This window comes from Papio anubis, chromosome 12, assembly GCF_008728515.1.
Source record: "Papio anubis isolate 15944 chromosome 12, Panubis1.0, whole genome shotgun sequence".
Lineage (NCBI taxonomy): Eukaryota > Metazoa > Chordata > Mammalia > Primates > Cercopithecidae > Papio > Papio anubis.
In genome coordinates, this window is record NC_044987.1 from 120,127,025 (window position 1) to 120,146,880 (window position 19,856).

Consider the following 19,856-nt stretch of genomic DNA (forward strand, 5'->3'; position numbering starts at 1 on the left):
AAGAGGTTTGGAAACGGGGGGGAGGGGGGGGGGGGGGGGGGGGGGGTCTGTGAAGCCAAGGGAGCTTCTGGAGACAGAAGTGGGTGGAGTGTCTTCATAAACAAATGGGCATGAAGTAAGAGAAGGCAGAGGTCAAAAGCAGAAACACTGGTGGCAGATGTGCCCACAGAAACAGACAACGTTGCAACCAGGATGTTAACTCGGAAGCTCCAGGCCCCGTCAAGCCATTTCCTTTCAATGGCACTGAGGCTGTCTTCACTTAAATGTCACAGACACAAATTACTGCACACTCCAAACTGTAAGTCAGGAGTTTGTTTTCAGGTTAAATTATCTTTTGAAATAAGGCTGTTTGGGCAGCCATAAATGTAAAAACAACTAAGATGTCTGCATAAGAAAAACGGGGGAAGTGGCTGGGATGCTGGTGTCATCGGGGCAGGGCTGGAACCTGGTCCCTCAGACCAGCCCTCCCCTTGAAGAGCTGTGCCTCTAAGTAAGGTCCAGGGTAAACATGAGTACACCCCTCACTGCCATGGGCATGGGTGCTTCTGCCTGACCCATGCCCAATAAAGGCCCCTTCCCCAGTCAGTGGGTTATGGGAATGCATCCACAAGGGGTGGGTTGGAAGCCTGGCTTCCCCGTCTACTAACAGAGCAGACTTTGACCACTCCTGAATCTTCTGACCTGTATAAAGGGAAAGCCAACCAAACCATCCACCGAAGCTGGGGCAGGTGAAGGAAAGGGTGTATGGACACCATCTCCACTCAGCGAGACCCACGCCCGCAATGCCCAGTGCTCAGGGGGCTATCACCCCATGGTGGCCCCATGGGAGCTGCCACAGAGTGGACAGGTGCTCCATGGGACACCAGCAAGCGCAGAGACGCAAGCAGGAAACACGACATCTTCCTACCCTGGCTTGCACTGGTATCAAAGAGAGGCAGGTTGTTTTTTATTTTATTATTTTTACCTCCCAGACAAATTGGCCTAGCCCAGTAACCTTTGATATTTAAAACTTGCTTCGCTCCTTCGTCATCCAGGGCAGAAAAATGAACCCCAGACTGCTCCCCTCCCTCTGGAGCTCTTCGAAAGCCAAGATGAGGTGAGGGGTTGACAGATTAGACACAATTTGATACTTATAATCAAAGCCCTAATTAGGTGATTTCATAAAAGAAGAGAGAATATTCTGATCATAGTGTATTTTATTACAAGTGTGGAGGTAGTAAGGCCTGCCTAAAACTAATAAAGCACATGTAACAATCCATACACCTGGGTGCTTTTAGATTTAATAAGGAGAAGCTTGTTACGGGAATATCGTCAGTAGCAGCATCACCATCATCGTCATCGTCACCATCCTCATCGTCATCACCAACACCTGCATCAGTCACCATCAATAAGACCATCGTCACTATCACCATCGCCACCACCACCACCATCATCACCACCACTATCACCACATCATCATCACCACTACCACCATCACTCAACATCAATACGACCACTGTCACTATCACCATCTCCATTATCACCACCACCACCATGCATGATGATATTTATTATTTAGTATTACGCATTTATTACGACATTTAAGTTTTATTTATTGGGAGATTTATTATTATTATTTTAACGGTTTATCTTACTTAGTATTTTACTTGTTTTACTACTTATTACGGTTGGCCATTTATCTACATTATTACTTTGCATTATTGCTAACGATACGCATTATTGTTAACGGCTTTCGCTTGCTGGTTAATTATTATTAATTTATTACTTACTTCATTATGTTTATTATTATTATTTACGGCCATTACACATTGTATGGGATTTCCATTATTACACGATTGTTATTTATTATTAATGCATTTACTTGATGCATTTGCCATTAATATTAGATACTTAATATTACATTTATTTATTATAATATTAATGACACGTATTTGTTTACATTAGAGACGACATTATATATTAATACATTCATTTATTTCAATACACATTTCATTTAATTTATTATTACTTATCTTATATTATTTAGGGATTATAACGATACCATTATTATTACACATTTATTAATTATTACAATGACATTTCTACCATTATTACGGTATTTACGATGACATCATTATTATTTATTTACACATTATTTAATATTATTATAGACTTTACTTATTAGCTATTCATTTATTTATTATTAATTTAATGACATATTTACGATATTTAGATTACTGTATTATTTATTGACATGACATTTATTTCATATTATTTCTGCGACAGGATTTGAGATTTTCATTTAATTAATTTATTCATTTGTATTTTTACTTACTATTTACTTACTTAATATTTATCTGAGACATTACTAGACATTAGCAATGACATTATTGCCATGTTAAATGACATTATTACGCAATACGGTTAATTATTTTCACATTACGAATGACATTACGGCTTATTTACGACATTTTCATTTGACAGGATTCATTACAGCATTAATTTGTCAGTGACATTATTATTTACTTTAATTTATTTATTATATTATTTCATTTATTTATTATATTTGCCATGCATTAGTGGATTTATTATTATATATTAATATTTCAGCTTAGTATTTTTTGCTTACCATTTCATTTATTACGATATTATTATTATATTATTATTTAGATTATTATAATGACATTATTATTACCCACATGACATTAATTATTATTACTTATTACTTACTTATATTACTTTATTTATGATGCATATTTATATATTTACGATGATGCATTTATTATTTACTTACAGGATTTCATTTGTTATTAATGACATTTATTTACTTATTTATTTATGATGATATATAGACATGGCATTTAATTCATCCACCATCACCTGCATCACCATCAGTATGACCATCATCATTATCACTGTCACCACGTCACCACCATCCTCAACACCACCACCATCACCAACATCACCGTCCACGTCATCACCAGCATCATCACAACCATCACCATCACAACCATCACCATCACCACCATCATCACAATCATCATCACCATCACCTGCCATCACTTACCATCAACGTGATCAATCACAATTATCATTACCATTCGGCACCAATACAAGTACCATGACTAATTCAAAGTGAAAGAGGGAGGGGGTGATGTACACAAGTAGTCTCAATGGCGAACTGAGTGACAAACACTCCTGCTGTTTAGTGCCCAGAAACTAAATCCTAAATGCCCAGCAATGCTTAGCACAGTCCTAGACAACAGAACACTGCACCCTGACCCTCAGTGTCTGTAGCAGAAAAGCTCAAGGGCTATAAGACTCATCCAAAGTAACTGGAAGAATCTGAAAATCTAGGGAAGGCAAATAAAATGCCTTTGCTTGACAAGTTCCCCAGCTCCACAAGGGAACACTGCAACCATGACTGTGTATTTGGTGACCACAGACCATGTTCAGGGAGAAGGCCTGTCAAGCCACCATTAGATGCCACAGTAACTTGGCTCATGCTCTGTGAGGGCAGAATGGAAAGAGACCTTAATGGGCATGGAGTCTGCTATGCTGGTCCTGTCTTGTGGAGCCAGCTGCTGCTCTGCAGATTCCTCGGCATCACTGCGATTCTGGGTTATGGGCTGGCATCTGTACTATTCACAGAAGCCTGGCATCTGTACTATTCACAGGTTCTTTGGGTAATTCCAATGTGGAGGTTACAGCTCAGCTAGAAACCTCATTTATTCAAGCGGGTTGCTGCGTTGCCGTCACCATCACCATGACCATGCTCATGGTCAGCCATCAGCACCATCAATTACCTACCATTATCACCATTACTTGCTGCTACGACCACGATATTTATTATTTATTGATTTATTTATTAATTCATTTACGAGATTACTACGATTTACGACATTATTTGATTTTACTTTTTATTTACTTCTATTTCATTATTTATACCGTTTTATTGTTACTTATGCATTGCGATTACTTTATATGCATGACGACGACGATTTACGACCCATTATTTATTTCGCTGATACGATAATCTATTTTACTTTTATTGTCGAGGATTTATTTTGATCTATCTTTACTATTTATTATTATTGTGTCACATGATAATTCATTTTTACTAATTTATTAATATATGATAAGTGAGTGGATTTACTATTATTACGAGATATTACTTATATTATTATTATACCATTTTACATTTTATTAATTAATATTTACTTATTTATTATTACTTGTTAGTTGTGATTTTATTACTTATTATTTATATTTATGGAGTATTGCTAATTTTATTACTTATTTATGAGCATGACACGACATTTACTATTTATTGTGACGACATGATTTTTATTTCTTTTACGACATGATTACATTTCATTTATTATTACTATTTTTTTGCCACCACCACCATCGCCTTCATCATCAATACCTTCATCACTATCACCATCAGCCTCACCATCACCACCTTCATCATCACCACCTTCACCATCACCACCAACACCACTGCTATCATTACAGCCACTACTTACTGAGCATCTATTATGTTCCAGGAATACCATATTACCATATATTTGTTTTCTATTTTTAGTCCGTTAGCAACCCTGTGAATTTGGTATAATTATCCCCACATTACAGATGAGTAAATTCAGGGCCCTAGAGAGAAAATCGGTTGTCCAGGACAGCATAGCAAGGCAAGGCAATGGGCTAGCCCAGATGAAACCCAGACCACCATGCCTCTTTGAATTACGTTCCACTTTCTCAGGGCTGCCTCCTGACTCCTTTCCTTGAATCCTGTCTTGATTCAAAGGCACCTGTGTCCCACCCCTGAACAGTCTATTGTTCAACACTACTCCCTGCATGCCCTGTGTGTGTGCGCCCTGTATGGCACCCTTCCTGCTTAAAGTTACCAGAGTGGTTTCTGCTGCCTGCATGAGTACCTGCTCTAATGCAATCACATGTCTCACATGTGTAGACAAGGGGGAGTGAGTATAGCAAGGTGTTCAGCTGGTGACTCAGGAAGGAAAGCAGCTTTGGGTCAAGTACAACATGCAGTACCTGCAGGACAAAGGTAGGGGTTCTGCATTCCTCCCAGTCACTTACTGGCACTTACTGGAAGACGCAGACATGAAGCTGTGCCTCTCTTGGCATCACACGAGATGTGGTTTGGACCAGCTTCTTTAACTGCATCAGTAGGACACTCCAAAGAGTTTGGGGAGGGCATGAGGAAGATTAAAGACACCCTAGAACCCTAAGGAGGAGTATGAGGGATACACAAAGCTGGATCCTAGACCACTTGCAGACATTCCAACCGACATTGTAGCCAGAGATCAAGGGGCCAACCAGCCCAGAGCCTATGACCCTGCCCATTGGCTCCTGGAGGCTAGGCAAGGTCGGGAATCAAAACCAAGGGCACCAGCTAAGGCATTTCTACCCAGACCGAAGAGGGGGCACACAGGCGGGAGTTGGAAGAGCTGTCCCCTTGGAAGGGGACGGCTCTCCACACTACCTCCAGAGGCTTCCTGGCTGCAGGAGAAGCCACTCAGTCCTGGGGAGGGGGATCCATCAATAAGACAGGTGGGGGAGAGGAGCAGATGCAGCCTTCCATTCCAAGGCTTAGCAAAGGATGGCCTGCAGGCCAAATCGGCCCACTCCCTGTTTTGTAAATAAAGTTTTATTGGAACATGGCTACACTCTGATTTACATACTGTCTATGGCTGCTTTTGCACTACAGTGGCAGTTGAATCATTACGACAGAGTTCATGCAACACGCAAAGCCTAAAATATTCCCCAACCTGCTCTTTATAGCAAAAGCAGCTGGCTCCTGTGCTAACCTGAGGCCCAAGGTGGGTAGAGGATGTCCTGAGAGCCCTGGCCAGCTTGGGACCCTCCTGGAGCCAGCAGCTGAGGCAAAGGAGAGATATGGGGCATGTGGAGTGTGGTGTGATATCAAGTCAAGCTCAATACAGATCATCAAAATGTGTTAACCTTTTCTAATCAGAAAGAAACATCAACACTTTCAAATACCATCTTGTCCACAATTATTTCAAGTGACAAAAAACAGGATTTTCTGGAGTTTTCAAGATAAAATGTGCTTGCAATCTACTGGGGAAAATTAAGGAATGTTTTTCCCATCCAAAGCAGTAATTAGGAAGCAGATGTTGGTGCAGATGTGTTTACCAACCACAGCCAAGCCTCATAATGTGTTTTTCTAATGCAGCTGAGTAACGAATCTCCACACTCACACAGACATTTCAGCATCCACACGCCGTGGCATACCTAGGGACACAGCTGCATGCAAACCACATCAATGTGCTTTCCTTGAGGAGGAAGCCAGCAGCTCTGTAAAATGCTGCTCACAGCTCAGCTGAAATGCTACCCAACCACAGCCAGCCTGGCTGTTCTCTTGTGCCAGGTATGAAAGACGGTGGCTTATGCCTCTGATGGTATCCACACGTGCTTCCTCTCAGGTAGACCCAAGGGGAAGGGAGCGTCAGCAGAGAAAACAAGGAAGGCATAGTAACTGCCTGGTCCTGGACATTCTGCCCTGGCTGTGTCTTGCAAAGGGCTGCAGAGAAAAATACACAACTGTGTGAGGGAGTCATTAGCAGAAGGCTTGACTCAGGGGCAGGAAGTCTGAATAGGGTCTTGAAGGATGCATAGGAGTTTTCCAGGGCAAAGAATCCAGGAAGATTGAACAGCTAGAAGCAAAGTGGGACTCCAGCAGAGTGGCTGGAGGGGCCTGGGCTGGTGACTAGCCATGGAAGGGCTGGGGAATGGCTTGGGTAAAGGATGAGGCTTGAGATTTCACCCTGGAGGCCACTGTGAGCCAACAGGATGGGAGCACTGCTTTGGGATGGGAAGAGAATGCCGACAGCCTGCAGAGGATGGACTCCGGCACAAACAGCCCTGGGCATCCAGCAGAGTTCCTCCTCTGAGATCTCCCTCTGTTCCTCCAGGACAAAGAGCCACATCCCCTCCCACCCCACGCTGCTCTGCTGCTTAGTGTAGCACCCACATCTCAACACCCTCCAGATTTGAAGTTCCTTGAAATCAGAGAAAGAGAAAAGAAAAGGCAGGAAAGGAGAAGTCCTTCAATAGTGATGTCCAAGAATTAACCTGACTTTGAGCACCAAGGAAACAGAGAAACAGCCCCCTGTCCTCCTAAAGCAGTGCCTGCACCCCTCCTATGCCCCATGAGCCCAGGGCCCCTTCCCACCAGCTCCACTCCACAGGCCACCCCCACCGCTTAGACCCCCACAGCTCCCCCCTCCTGCGGGACCAGCAGGGGCCCCCACCCCGCTGCTTCACCTCCCCATGAGGCCACGGTGCACACACTGGGCGGGGTGGCACTTGGCCTTGTCATTTAGGATTCAGCCTCCCAGAGGGCAGGGCTCACATCCCCGGAGCCTTCAGTGTTTCCCAGACACATTCATTTCCTGCTATCCTCGGCTCTCACACTTGTACTTACAGGGAAGAGTGTGAAGATGATTTGCTTTTTCACATCAAGGTTCCACTTGTGGGTATTTTTCCCCGAAAGAAATGAAAACAGGGCCTTGAACAAATATTTGCACATCTATGCTCACAGCTGCGTTATCCACGACACCCAAAAGGTGGAAACCACCCGAGCGTCCCTTGACAGATATCCACGCACACGATCCACACAATTATTTAGCTTAAAAATATTATTCAGCTTAAAAAGGAAGGGCCAAAAATTCCGACACAGGCTACAGCACGGACAAACCTCGAAAACATTGCACTCAGTGAAATAAGCCAGATACCAAAGCACAAACACTTTATGCTCCTACTCATATCAAGTCTCTACCACAGGAAAATCTATAGGCACAGAAAGTAGAATGGGGGTTGCCAGAGGCTGAGGAGAGTGGAGAGTTACTGTTTTATGGGGACAGAGTTCCAATTTTGCAAGATTAAGAGAGTTCCAGAGATGAATGGCGGGCAGTTGCACAGCCATGTAAATGTACTTAATGCCACTGAACTGCATACTTAAAAGTGGTTAAAATGGCATACTTTGGTTATGTGTATTTTACCATTGAATGAAAAGGCACATCGGGGCATATCTGTCCCATGCAGTCGTGGAAGGCTTTGCTTTTTTTTTTTTTTTGAGATGGGGTCTCACTCTGTCACCCAGGCTGGAGTGCAATGGTGCTATCTCCGTTCACAGCAACCTCCACCTCCCGGGTTCATGCAATTCTCTTGCCTCAGCCTCTCCCGAGTAGCTGGGATTACAGGCATGTGCCACTACACCCAGCTAATTTTTGTATTTTCAATAATGACGGTGTTTCACCATGTTGGCCAGGCTGGTCTTGAACTCTGACCTCAAGCAATCTGCCTGCCTCAGCCTCCCAAATTGCTGGGCTTATAGGAGTGAGCCACTACGCCTGGCCAGGCTGGCTTTTTAAATTTTTATTTTGGTGACTGGGTTTCACTCTGTCACCCAGGCTGGAGTGCAGTGGCATGATCTCGGCTTGCTGCAGCTTTAAACCCCCAGGCTCAAGTGATGCTCCCACCTCAGTCTCCTGAGTAGCTGGGACCACACCCACATGCCACCATACCTGGCTAATTTTTAAATTTTTTGTAGAGATGGGGTCTCACCATGTTGCCCAGGCTAGTCTCGAACTAGATCAAGTAATCCACCTCCCCTTGGCCTCCCAAAGCACTGGGATTACAGGTGTGAGCTGCTGCACCTGGCCGGAAGGCCTGCTTTTGTCATGTGATGGTGCCATGCATGCCTGGTGCGGGTACCAGAACTATCCTAAGTCTTTGTCTGCCACATCCTTCCCCATCTCATGACTCTGATCTGCCCCTCTCCATGTTCCACACAGAGACCTGCTGACGGGGTAGATGGTTGACTCCAGAACTGAACAGAGTTTGCATCCCAGCTACGGAGTGTGAACAAGACAGCCTGGCTGGCTCCTCGCGCATCTTCTGGAGCGTGGACGGTGTGGAGGCGCGGCACTGACCAGACCTGAGTCCTGCGCCCAGTTCTGGCACCAGGTGTGCAAGCGCGATGCTCACCTTTCTTTCCTGGGACTCTGTTTCCTCCCTTCTACAACAGGGTAACAGTTCCCTCCGAAGCAGCAGATGAGGATGACCTGGGAAGCCCCCTTCAAGGCCTTCCCGATGCCCCCCAGGATTAGGGCTGGCTGGAGTGCATGCCACTGCAGCGTGTGAGAAACAAACTTACCCATTTAAACCCAAAGAATGGACTTAGAAACCTGGAGAACAGCGAAAGTGAGACTCTTACTGATGGTCTCGTAAGATCAGGTGTCTGATGGGCAGGCACACCCAGCACCGTTTCAACAAGCAGTGTATCCCTCAGTGCACAGATCCCTCCCCTAGTTCCTCATAGGCTGAGTACTATGGGTTACGATTTTTCCAGATGTTGCCTATTGGCTGTTGGGTTGGCGCTTTGGGTGTTTTTTTTAAGGACTGCTTTGCTGCATTTTGTTGCAGCCCACAATGTGTTGCAATATTAGTTAGCTTAGGGGCTTTTTAAGTATTTGATTTACGACCCATGTAGCTGGGCAGGCTGGTAAGAACAGACAAAGCGAGCTATTTTGCAGGCTAGTAAACTTTCATCTTAAACTTTTTTGGTTTGGGTGAGGGCAACTAAGGGGCAGAGGCTGACAAGCAGGCATTGGCTATTTAAGCAGGGGCTTAGTATATTTCGTTTCTTTTGTAGTTTGCTGACCTAAGCCAATCTAAGGCACTCTGTTTTGGAAATGGACCTCTGTCCACATTATTTCCTTTAGGCATGCTCAGCACTCACCTGGTTGTAGAGGGCGCAGATGTGCAAGGCCGTGTTCCCCGAGGCGTTCTGGGCACTCATGTCTGCCCCGTAGAACAGCAGGTGCTCCAGGTGCTGCACGTGCCCGTACCTGCAGGCCTGAAACGCAGAACCCAGGCTGTGAATCAGGAACCCTCCGCCATGACAGCCGCATGCACACACAAAGTACACCAGCCACTCGGCTTATCCTTCAATGCACAGGTCCCTCCCCCAATTCCTCATAGGTTGAGTACTATGGGTTACAATTTTTCAGATGTTACCTATTGGTTGTCGGGTTGGAGCTCCACCAGAACCCCAAGGCAGGGCAGGGCCTGGGCGGACCCCAACCCCCCACCTGCCATCTGGGCAAGGGCTCCAAAGACGTCAGCAAGCACCGCCAGACCCCTGGCTGTGGATCGGGGAGAACGACTGGGGACTGGTGCTCAGCTGTGAGACAGAGGGTCTGGGAAGGAGCCTCAAAGTTCCTTCCATCCTGATCCGGGGGCCTAGAGCCTAGAGGTGCAGGACGTCTTTCTCTCAACCTCAGTGCCCAGCTCCACGAGATGCAAACCAGAAGGCTCAGCCCCGGCCTCGGTTACCCAAGCTCCCCCTTCCAGGGAGGCGGCACGAGATGGCCAGGAGAGGCCTTCGCAGCCTCTTCCCTGCGCTGTATCCACAGGAATGAGCCCTGTCCTTCTGCGTGCGATGGACGGCCCCACGATGGCTTTAATGCAGTCCAGCTCCTAAGTAAGTTGCAGGACACAGGGGTAGGGCAGCCCTGCAGTATGACCAACTTCTCTCTGAGAACTACAACACGTGTGGCTTGTGAACCATCAGGGCCCGGGGGTCAAACAGACCCAGGCCTGAACCATTTGTCAGAACTTTCCCCTCGGCACCTACATGCATTCTCATCAGTAGGCACGAACAACCCTCAACCCTCGCAGGGTTCAGATGAGAATCACGTGGGACAAAGAACCCCACAGGGCCTCACACGAGGCCGGGCACTGAGTCAGCCAGCGCAGCCCCTCCCCACCCAAGCTCACAGGGGCCAGGGAGGTCCCCGCGCAGGTGACGAGGGCCCTCTGTCCAGCCACGCACTGCTCGACATTGTGGCCACAACCTTGGACCTGGAGAAAAGTGGGTCCTGACCTAACAGGTCTCACCCCCAGGCAGCCAAGGGGTGCTGAGAGCAGTACGTGCCGTGGTAGCCCAGGAAGGGGTTCTCATGAATCCGGCTCTACTGCTAATTGAGACAGATAGAGGTGAATTTCACCTTCTCAGGGTCCATGAGAAAGAGCTACACCTCAGCAAGGTGAGGAAAGATGACAGGGAGGATATTGAAACTATTAATTGGATGAGCTGTTTAAAAAAAAAAAAAAAAGACACTAGAAATTTCCATTTACCATTGCTGTGCCTCCCACAAATCTCATTAATTTATGAAGTAGATCCCTGTGGCAGACCTCGTTGCTGTCAGCTGCCTGGCCCCACAGCCCCTTCTTCTGGGAACTGCACCTGCGTTTGCCTTTGGGGGCTACCCCAGCTCCACTCTCAGAGGTCTGGGAAAGGCCTCCCCACCCTGCTCCTGCAGAGGCACAGAACACAGGCAGGAGCCATCAGGTTCCATTTCCCCAGGTACAGTAAGGGACGCCCATGTGACCTCAGAGAAGCTGCCATGTCCCAAGCTAGAACATTCACCAGAACTAATGGGGGAAAAGTTCTTTCTTTCTTCCAGAGTGGGGAGCAGAAAAGTGACAGAGCCCTGGAGCTGCTAGGACCCTCAACACAGAAGGAAAGTGTGACGGGGGCAGGGAGAGGAAGAAAGGAAAGAAAGAGAAAGAGGGGAGACAGGAAGAGACATGCACAAAGCCAAGATGACACTGTCTGAGCCCCTCTAAGCTACAACTGACCCTGAAATTTCAGGGACATAACGATTAGGCATAATTCCCTCCCCTCACCCACCCATTTGCATTGGGATTTGCGTTCCTGAAACTGAAGGATCCCTGGCTATTTGGCACTCCCCAAAGGACTTCTGGGAGGCAACACTTTGTTACAGCTTAATTTAATTGCTCTGTGGTCAATAAAGACAACTAATGTTAGCATAAAGACACTGAACAATTAATCCACACTCATTATTCCCCTTCCCCCAGTTAATCTGAATTTATGAGCTTGTAAGTTCCATCAGTCAGATGGTGCCAGAGCACTCTTTCCTTGCAAGGGCAAAATAGGCTCAACGGGAAGAGATGAAAACGGAGCCACTGACTCCAGGCGGACGTCTCGTAGGCGTATTCCCAAGAGCATGCTTCCATTTTCCACTTTTCCCACGTCCATTGCTTTATAACACACAAACCCGGGAAATACAGAAAAGTGCTGAACAAAAACCAAAAGTCACCCAGAATCCCACAGTCTTAGCACTAGCAGTATTTTTTTTTTTTCAAGCATCATTTCAGCTAGTCTCTTCTTTCTGTTTTAACCCCTGGTGGTTGAGGCACGGAGCTCGCGCCTGCTGAGGAAGGTGCAGCTGCCATGCAAAGGGGTGAGGGGGAACCAAGCCAGATAGTGGGCAGACGGGTCCACAGATGGCTGCACGCAGGACTCTGCACACAAAGGACACTCAAGAAGGGGAATGGGAGCTGTGCTCTCACTTTCAAAGAAGGAAGTTACAAATACAGTACAAGAGAAAATGAGAACATGCCTTGTGGCGTTGGCTTGGAATGGGAGTATCAGTAGAAACTCACAATTTCTAATATATAGACTAATAAAAATTAGAATATGGATGCCCACATGTCTACCCATCCCTAACTCTGCCTACTGAGAGGGTGGGGGACAGGAACAGCCGAGCAGCCATCAGCACCCCAAGCACCTGCACCTTGGCTTCTAAAAACCACTCCACACTAAAAAGAACCAGGCTCCTTGGAGAAACAGCTGATTCCTGAGGCAGGAAAAGAGCAAGGTGAGCCTGATATAACTTGTTGTGCCAGAAATGAAGAAAATGGTAAAAAAAAAAAAAAAAAAAAAAATCAATGTGGCTGTGTCCCGAGGACACATGAGCCATCCTGAGGGGCACCCACCAGCTAAAACTGGGATAATAATAATGGATTATTACCTCCTGAATAAAGAGAACTCTGCAAGTCTGCCTTGTTGTAAATACATGAATAAACAAACAAGAAGAGAAAGCTTTTCTTTACAACAGAAAGCCAGCTAATAAATGTAGAAGCAATAGTAGGATTAAAAAAAAAAATCTCCATTTAGCAACCATGATAGCAATAATTCCGGCAAGAAAGGCCAATGGATGCCAAAACTGTCAGGTGAAAGGGGTATGAGAAAACAGATTTTTGCATAGCCTCAAAGATCACCAAAAAAGATCTATTAATTACAAAGGAGCAAAATAAGGCAGGAGGTGGGACTCGACTCTAGAAGCGGGACTCAGACACCGGACCAAACGGAGGACTAGCTAACACAGGGCGGGGCAGAAGCAGCTTTCCATAAGACACGCCCCATCCGTGTGCCACATCAGTTTACTGTTGCCATGGCAACACCCAGCGGTTATCACCCCCTTCCCTGGCAATGGCCTGATGACTCAGAAGTTACCACCCTTTTCCTGGCAATTCCTGCAGAACCTGTCCCATAATTTGCATGTAATTAAAAGTGGGTATAAATGTGAGTGCAGCATGGCCTCTGAGCTGCTGCTCTGGGCACGCTGCCTCTGGGACAGCCCTGCTCTGCAAGGAGCAGGCTCTTTGCTGCTGTTCGCAGCTGCTTCAATAAACATTGCCAACATCGCCATCCTGCCCTTGAATTCTTTGCTGGGTGAAGCCAAAAGTCCTCCCTGGCTAAGCCCCCTTTTTGGGTCTCGCCTGCCCTGCATCCAAAGAGGAGAAAATCAGCAGACCCCACCTGACCAGGTGGTCAGCGTGACCTTCACGGTGAGCACCAGACGAATGGTCTCCATGTGTCCCTGTGAGAACGTGATACTGACAGCACAGCATCCTTTCTAAGGCATTCCTGCCAAATGCACACACTGGATCCCATCATGAGCAAACACCGAGCAAACCGAGCAAAATGACCACCCCAAAATCTTCAAAATGGTCACAGCCATGGGAATTAAGGGAAGCCAGAGGAAGTCTCCCAGATGGAAAGGCTCCATGCAGGGTCCCAGGCTGGATCCTCTTCTATCAGGGACGTTACTGCGACACCAGCACCACTCAAATGTGCTCTCCGCGTGGAGGGCATATGGGAGTTCCTTGTACTATTCTTGCAACTCTTCTATAAGCTGGAAATGGAAATAGTCATTTACAATTTTAAAAAGAAAGTAATAGGCTGGGCGCGGTGGGTCACATCTGTAATCCCAGCACTTTGGGAGGCCAATATGGGTGGATCATGAGGTCAGGAGATTGAGACCATCCTGGCTAACATGACGAAACCCTGTCTCTACCAAAAACACAAAAAATTAGCTGGGCATGGTGGCGGGTGCCTGTAATCCCAGCTACTCAGGAGGCTGAGGCAGCAGAATGGCGTGAACCCAGAAGGCGGAGGTTGCAGTGAGCTGAGATGGTGTCACTGCACTCCAGCCTGGGCAACAAAGCAAGACTCCGTCTCATAAATAAAAAAAAAAAATAAAGAATTGGCCAGGCCTGGTGGGTCATGCCTGTAATCCCAGCACTTTGGGAGGCCAAGATGGGCGGATCACGAGATCAGGAGATTAAGACCACCCTGGCTAACACGGTGAAACCCCGTCTCTACTAAAAAATACAAAAAATTAGCCGGGTGTGGTGGTGGGCGCCTGTCATCCCAGCTACTTGGGAGGCTGAGGCAGGAGAATGGCATGAACCTGGGAGCTGGAGCTTGCAGTGATCCGAGATCGTGCCACTGCACTCCAGCCTGGGTGACAGAGTGAGACTCTGTCTCAAAAATAAATAAATAAATAAAGAAGGAAGGAAGGGAGGGAGGGAGGAAGGGACTCGCTTGACACAAAGATACTGAAAGCTACCAAAGCGTTAAATGAAGGAGTTCATCCTCCCCCAAGAGAAGCAACACTAACCCCCTTTTCTTATTTTGAAAAGGGTGTCTGGCCTCTGGCTGTTGAGAGACAGCTGAGAGGGTGATAGGAGGATGGAGAGTAATGGAACGAAAGACAAAACACTGCCCTTCACACCTGCTCCCCGTACCCACTCTCCTGAGGCGTTTTTCGGAAAATGCATGTGTGGGAGGCTCCACCCACGTCTGCTGCCTCTGAATCTCCTGCTGAGGCCTGGGCAGGGGCACCTGGAGATGGCTCCCCCCGAGACTCTGTTTGCCCAGCGATGCCTGGCATCCCACCCGCCCCTGTGCAACCACAAGACTTGGTGTGAATGAGAAAAAAGGGTGCTGTTTCCTTCAAGCCCTTTACTGCCACCTGCTGGACACTGGCGATACATCTACAGGCCCTCAAACTATGGCAAGAGGAACGGCGCCACCTGGGGTTGTACAACGCCCAGCACAGCAACCGGAGCGGCGGGGAGGTCACTGCTCTCTCTGCAGGGAAGCAGCACAGGTCGGCTGAGACAAACCCCCTACCACTTCTGCTTGGCTCTGTGCCCCAAACGGAATTGTTCCCAACCACACTTAGGCATTTCTCCCAAAGCATATGCCTTGTAACATGAGGTGGAGACACCACAGCTCACACAACCAAGAGTCACATCGTTTCAGCTCTCACTGGGTCAGGAAGCGGGCTGCCTGTCAGTAGAGAAACAACGTCTTGTCCAAACACAGGCAAACCCCCTCGCCTGGCCTGAGCCACCGGCTGCTCCGCGGCCCCGCATACCACGGTTTTCAAAGGCTGGCTCTGGTCTTCCTCCTGGCCCAGCAGTCGAGGAGGCCAAGGCACCTGAATGAACGCAGGCACGCGCAGGCAGTGGACGGGCTGTGATGCAAACCACAAGTGGCTAGTTCGGTTTTGTTGGTGTTGCAGGCTGGACTGCATCCCTACGGCATTCATGCGTTGGAGTCCCCACCACCAGCACCTCCGCGTGGGGTTGTATGTGAAGAGGGTCTTTGGAGAGGCGATTAAATTAAAATGAGGCCATTAGGGGGCCCCTAATCCCGTCTGCCTAGTATCCTCATAAGAAGAGGAGCTGGGGACACAGACACACAGAGGGATGACCCTGTGAGGATGCAGGGAAAAGGCAGTGTCTGCAAGCCAAGGAGAGAGGCCTCAGGAGGAGTCAGCCCTGGACACCTTCATCTCGGACTCCAGCCTCCAGAACTGTGAGATGATGTCTACTGTTGAGGAACTTTGCGGCGGCAGCCCTATGCAGCGAACACAATCTCTTTGGGTCTACTAATGTGTGCTGTTCAGCCTGAAATGATCACAAAGGACGTCACGCTCAATTCCAAAAGGAGAGATGACTGGCATTCCCACATAAAGCTATGGCCCTTGCCCACCTTCCCCACGGAGCCCATTGCTCTCATAATGTGATTTTTGGAAAGATGAAGTCTCTTAAAGATGTCACCTATGTCACCAGGGCAGGACAGAGGACCTACCGAAGTGCAGAGCGTGGGGTGCTGGTCTCGGGGTCTTCACCCATCCCCTCTCCTCCGCTCCCTGCACGTCCCTGAGGAGTCAGGGCTGACTGGGAAGATGGGGACTCAAGGGTCCTCATTTCCTCTGGAGGCTCAGAGAGACGATGCCTCTCTTCCTTCTCCAAACAGAACCTTGCCAGGCAAGAGGGGCTCAGAATACGGAACTGACCTCTCAGGTCAATTCAGAGCAGATCCCCCGAAAGCACGGCTCACTGCTGTGGCTCCAGACACCGGGGCCACAGAGGCTCAGCCACTCATGCCCAGGGGCAGACACTGAGCCCTGGGTCCAGAGTGACATGGGGAGGGGCTCCCACGCTCCGGTCCTGCCACCTGGCAGGGACCCCAGACTCTCACACCCTGGAGGTGCTCATCTGGAAAGGTGCAGTACCTGCCAGCACCCACGTCCCACAGTGAGGCTCGGCCACAGTTCCAAGGCTGCCAAGCACATGCCAGCACCAAGGGGCAGAACCCTGTTCACAATACCTCCCCCCAACCAGGGCCAGCACATGCCACCTGCCCAGATCTGAGGGTCACCTGCCAGCACCACAGTCTGGCTCCAACACAGCCCCCACCTCCCCTGGCCAGAATGAGCCACTCCCGGCTGGCACTGTGGAGCTCCCAGGATCTCCACCTGGCTGCTGTTCACGCTGGTCCTTCCTGTGCTACCTGGCATTGCACTTTCTGTGACCAAGCCCAGGCTTGGACACAGGGTCACCGTGGTGCCTGAACAGTGGTCATCTCAGCGCCTAAGCAATGGTCATCTTGGGGCCTGGACACAGCAGTCACCTCAGTACCTAGATGGACAGTGATTACCTCAGCGCCTGGACACGGTGGGAGCCATAGTACACTAGAAAAACCTCAATCTGAAGGAAGACCACACCCCATGTAGCTCCATCCCATCCTAAATGCTAACTTTTCAGTCAAACATTGACTCCCATCTCTACCATGCAGCTCACGCCGGGCTGCACACAGTCCCACCCTGGCGGCACGGTAACCAGAATGCTTGGACCCAGAACGACATAACGTGGGTGGGGCTCCAGCAGAGAACCGCCCACAGGCCTGGGAGGATCAGGGGCCCGTCCCCTGGCCATGGGGCCCGGAGAGGCTCGAGAGCTGAGGGCGTCCGGCCAGGGATGGGCAGGGGGCAGCCTGGAGCAGGAGGAGGGGAGAAGTCACTGTGGCCCGAAATTCTCTCTTTAAGGCTGACACTCTTCATTTAAATGCGATAAATAACAAATAGCAGCCAGTAACAACATTCAGACTGATGCCACACCCATCGCACGATGGGGGAAAATCAAACGAGGGGCTGGCAGCAGATGTGGTCGGCACTCTCTGAATACAACGGATTATTTAGTTTTTTTCCCCCTTCTGAAACAGGCTCTCATTATGGTTGTCCAGGCTGGATGGAGTGCAGTGGCACGATCTCGACTCACTGCAGCCTCCACCTCAGGGCTCATGTGATCCTCCCACCTCAGCCTCCCAAGTAGCTGGGATTACAGGTATGTGTCACCACACCCCGCTAATTTTTGTATTTTTGGTAGAGACAAGTTTTGCCCTGTTGGCTGGGCTGGTTTTGAACTCCTAGGTTCAAGTGATCTGCCTGCCTCAGTCTCCCAAAGTGCTGGGACTATAGTGTGAGCCCCTGTGCCCAGCCTAACGTATTATTTCTAATGCTGACCAGCCTAATGCATTACTTCTAATGATGACGTTGGACGTGACCACATGATGATAATGAGGATGATGATGTGGGGACAGATGATGACAATAATGATGGGGACATTTATTGAGTACCTGGTCGGTGCTGGGCACTGCAGAAAGTGCCTCACATGAATTCTGTCATTAGCTATCTCCAGAGCTCTGCAAATTATTACTCAGCCAACCTGAGAGATTAGCACACAAGCCCAGAGAGGGTGGGGCACCGCTGGGTGACCCAGTGAGCGATGAGGTGGGTCTGCAACCCCAAGCTGCATAACACCCAGGCCAGAGTATGGCCAACAGACAGCATGAGGAGGAGATTCCCTCATCCCAAAGATACTGAGTCAAACTCAGAGAGGGAGGGAGGGAGCCAGGCTCTGCCCCTAGGCAGGGACCAGAGTTCAGCACATGGAAACACAGCGTCTGGATCCCTCACCAAGCGGCATCCTCTCTAGGACCACAACCCCTCTGGCCAGGGCCACCGTGCTGTGACATTGCACGGTGGATGTAAAAGTCTTCACCAATTAAAAATACAGAATGAATACCCCCAAATCTGATCCCTGATGTCCTTGGATTGTGGGAATGCATTGGGGTGTTTCTTAACCTGCTTCTTTATACTTCTTTGTATTTTCCAAGATTTCCATCATGCAAGGGTATATTTTTGGTAATCCAAAAAAAAAAGGGTAATTTGAATAACAACTTTTAAGATAATTTGCAGAAAGCCTGAGCTCAAAAAAGGCTCTTCTAACATCAGCCTGTGGGGACGGGGCATATCCCCACTGCATGAAGTGGAAGGTGCATCTGAAATGCGTCCTTAGGCCACATGCACCCAGCCTGAGACAATGACGGGAAAGCAGCGGCCTGGGGAACTCTGGAGTGCACCTGTAGCATCTGTGACCAGGCCTGGCTGTGGCCACGCAGGCTCTCCCACACCATGAACAGCCAGAACCCTGGGACAGGGCTGTCCATTCTCCAGGTGCTAGAACAGAGACATAGACTTTAAATGCAGGGTTCATCAGCCTGAGAGCTCAGAGGTGCTTCTCCTGAGAGCACAGAGCCAGGCACAGCCCAGTGAGTCCAGGAAAACCCACCTGCCCCTGTAATTTGTTCTGCCACAGACGTGCTGTGAGTGGTTTGGATGTGAGAACCCTACAGGCAGCACAGAGAACCAGGTTTCTGGGATGAGACAGGCTGGGAGCGATCCCAGCTCAGCCAACTGCTTACTCCGTGGCCTTGGGCAAATTACCTGCCCTCTCTGGGCCTGTGAACTCATATGAGAAACAGCAACGAGAAGTAACCAGCTCTGAGGATATAGAATCAGTGCAATTAAAGCAGCTCAGGACAATGAATGCCCCCCAAATTGCTACGGGTCCTATACACAGTTGGCCATTCTTTTTTAAATTTTTTTAAAATTTTTTTTATTTTTATTTTTTTGAGACAGTCTCGCTCTGTCGCCCAGGCTGGAGTGTAGTGGCCGGATCTCAGCTCACTGCAAGCTCCGCCTCCCGGGTTTACGCCATTCTCCTGCCTCAGCCTCCCGAGTAGCTGGGACTACAGGCGCCCGCCACCTCGCCCGGCTAGTTTTTTTGTATTTTTTAGTAGAGACAGGGTTTTACCGTGTTAGCCAGGACGGTCTCGATCTCCTGACCTCGTGATCCGCCCATCTCGGCCTCCCAAAGTGCTGAGATTACAGGCTTGAGCCACCGCGCCCGGCCACATTTGGCCATTTTTACAAAGAGAAGCCTCTGTCATGTACCTGGAAGGGTTCGTTCATTAAAGGAAATCTGAAATTAAACGTTCCTCGTCCAGGAGCGCTCCTGTCTTAATGATGTCAATGACA

The 19,856-nt window shown here is 48.4% G+C and overlaps 1 protein-coding gene across 8 annotated transcripts in view; it reads right to left on the reverse strand.

Moving 5' to 3' along the window:
- Window positions 1-19,856, reverse strand: part of SHANK2 (SH3 and multiple ankyrin repeat domains 2) — a 661,289-nt gene that overhangs the window by 503,815 nt on the left and 137,618 nt on the right. For all 8 annotated transcript variants that reach the window (XM_031653797.1, XM_031653801.1, XM_031653800.1 and 5 more), the window contains exon 9: window positions 9,767-9,883. In XM_031653797.1, coding sequence (XP_031509657.1) covers window positions 9,767-9,883 — 117 coding nt within the window. The remainder of the gene's footprint in view (window positions 1-9,766; window positions 9,884-19,856) is intronic.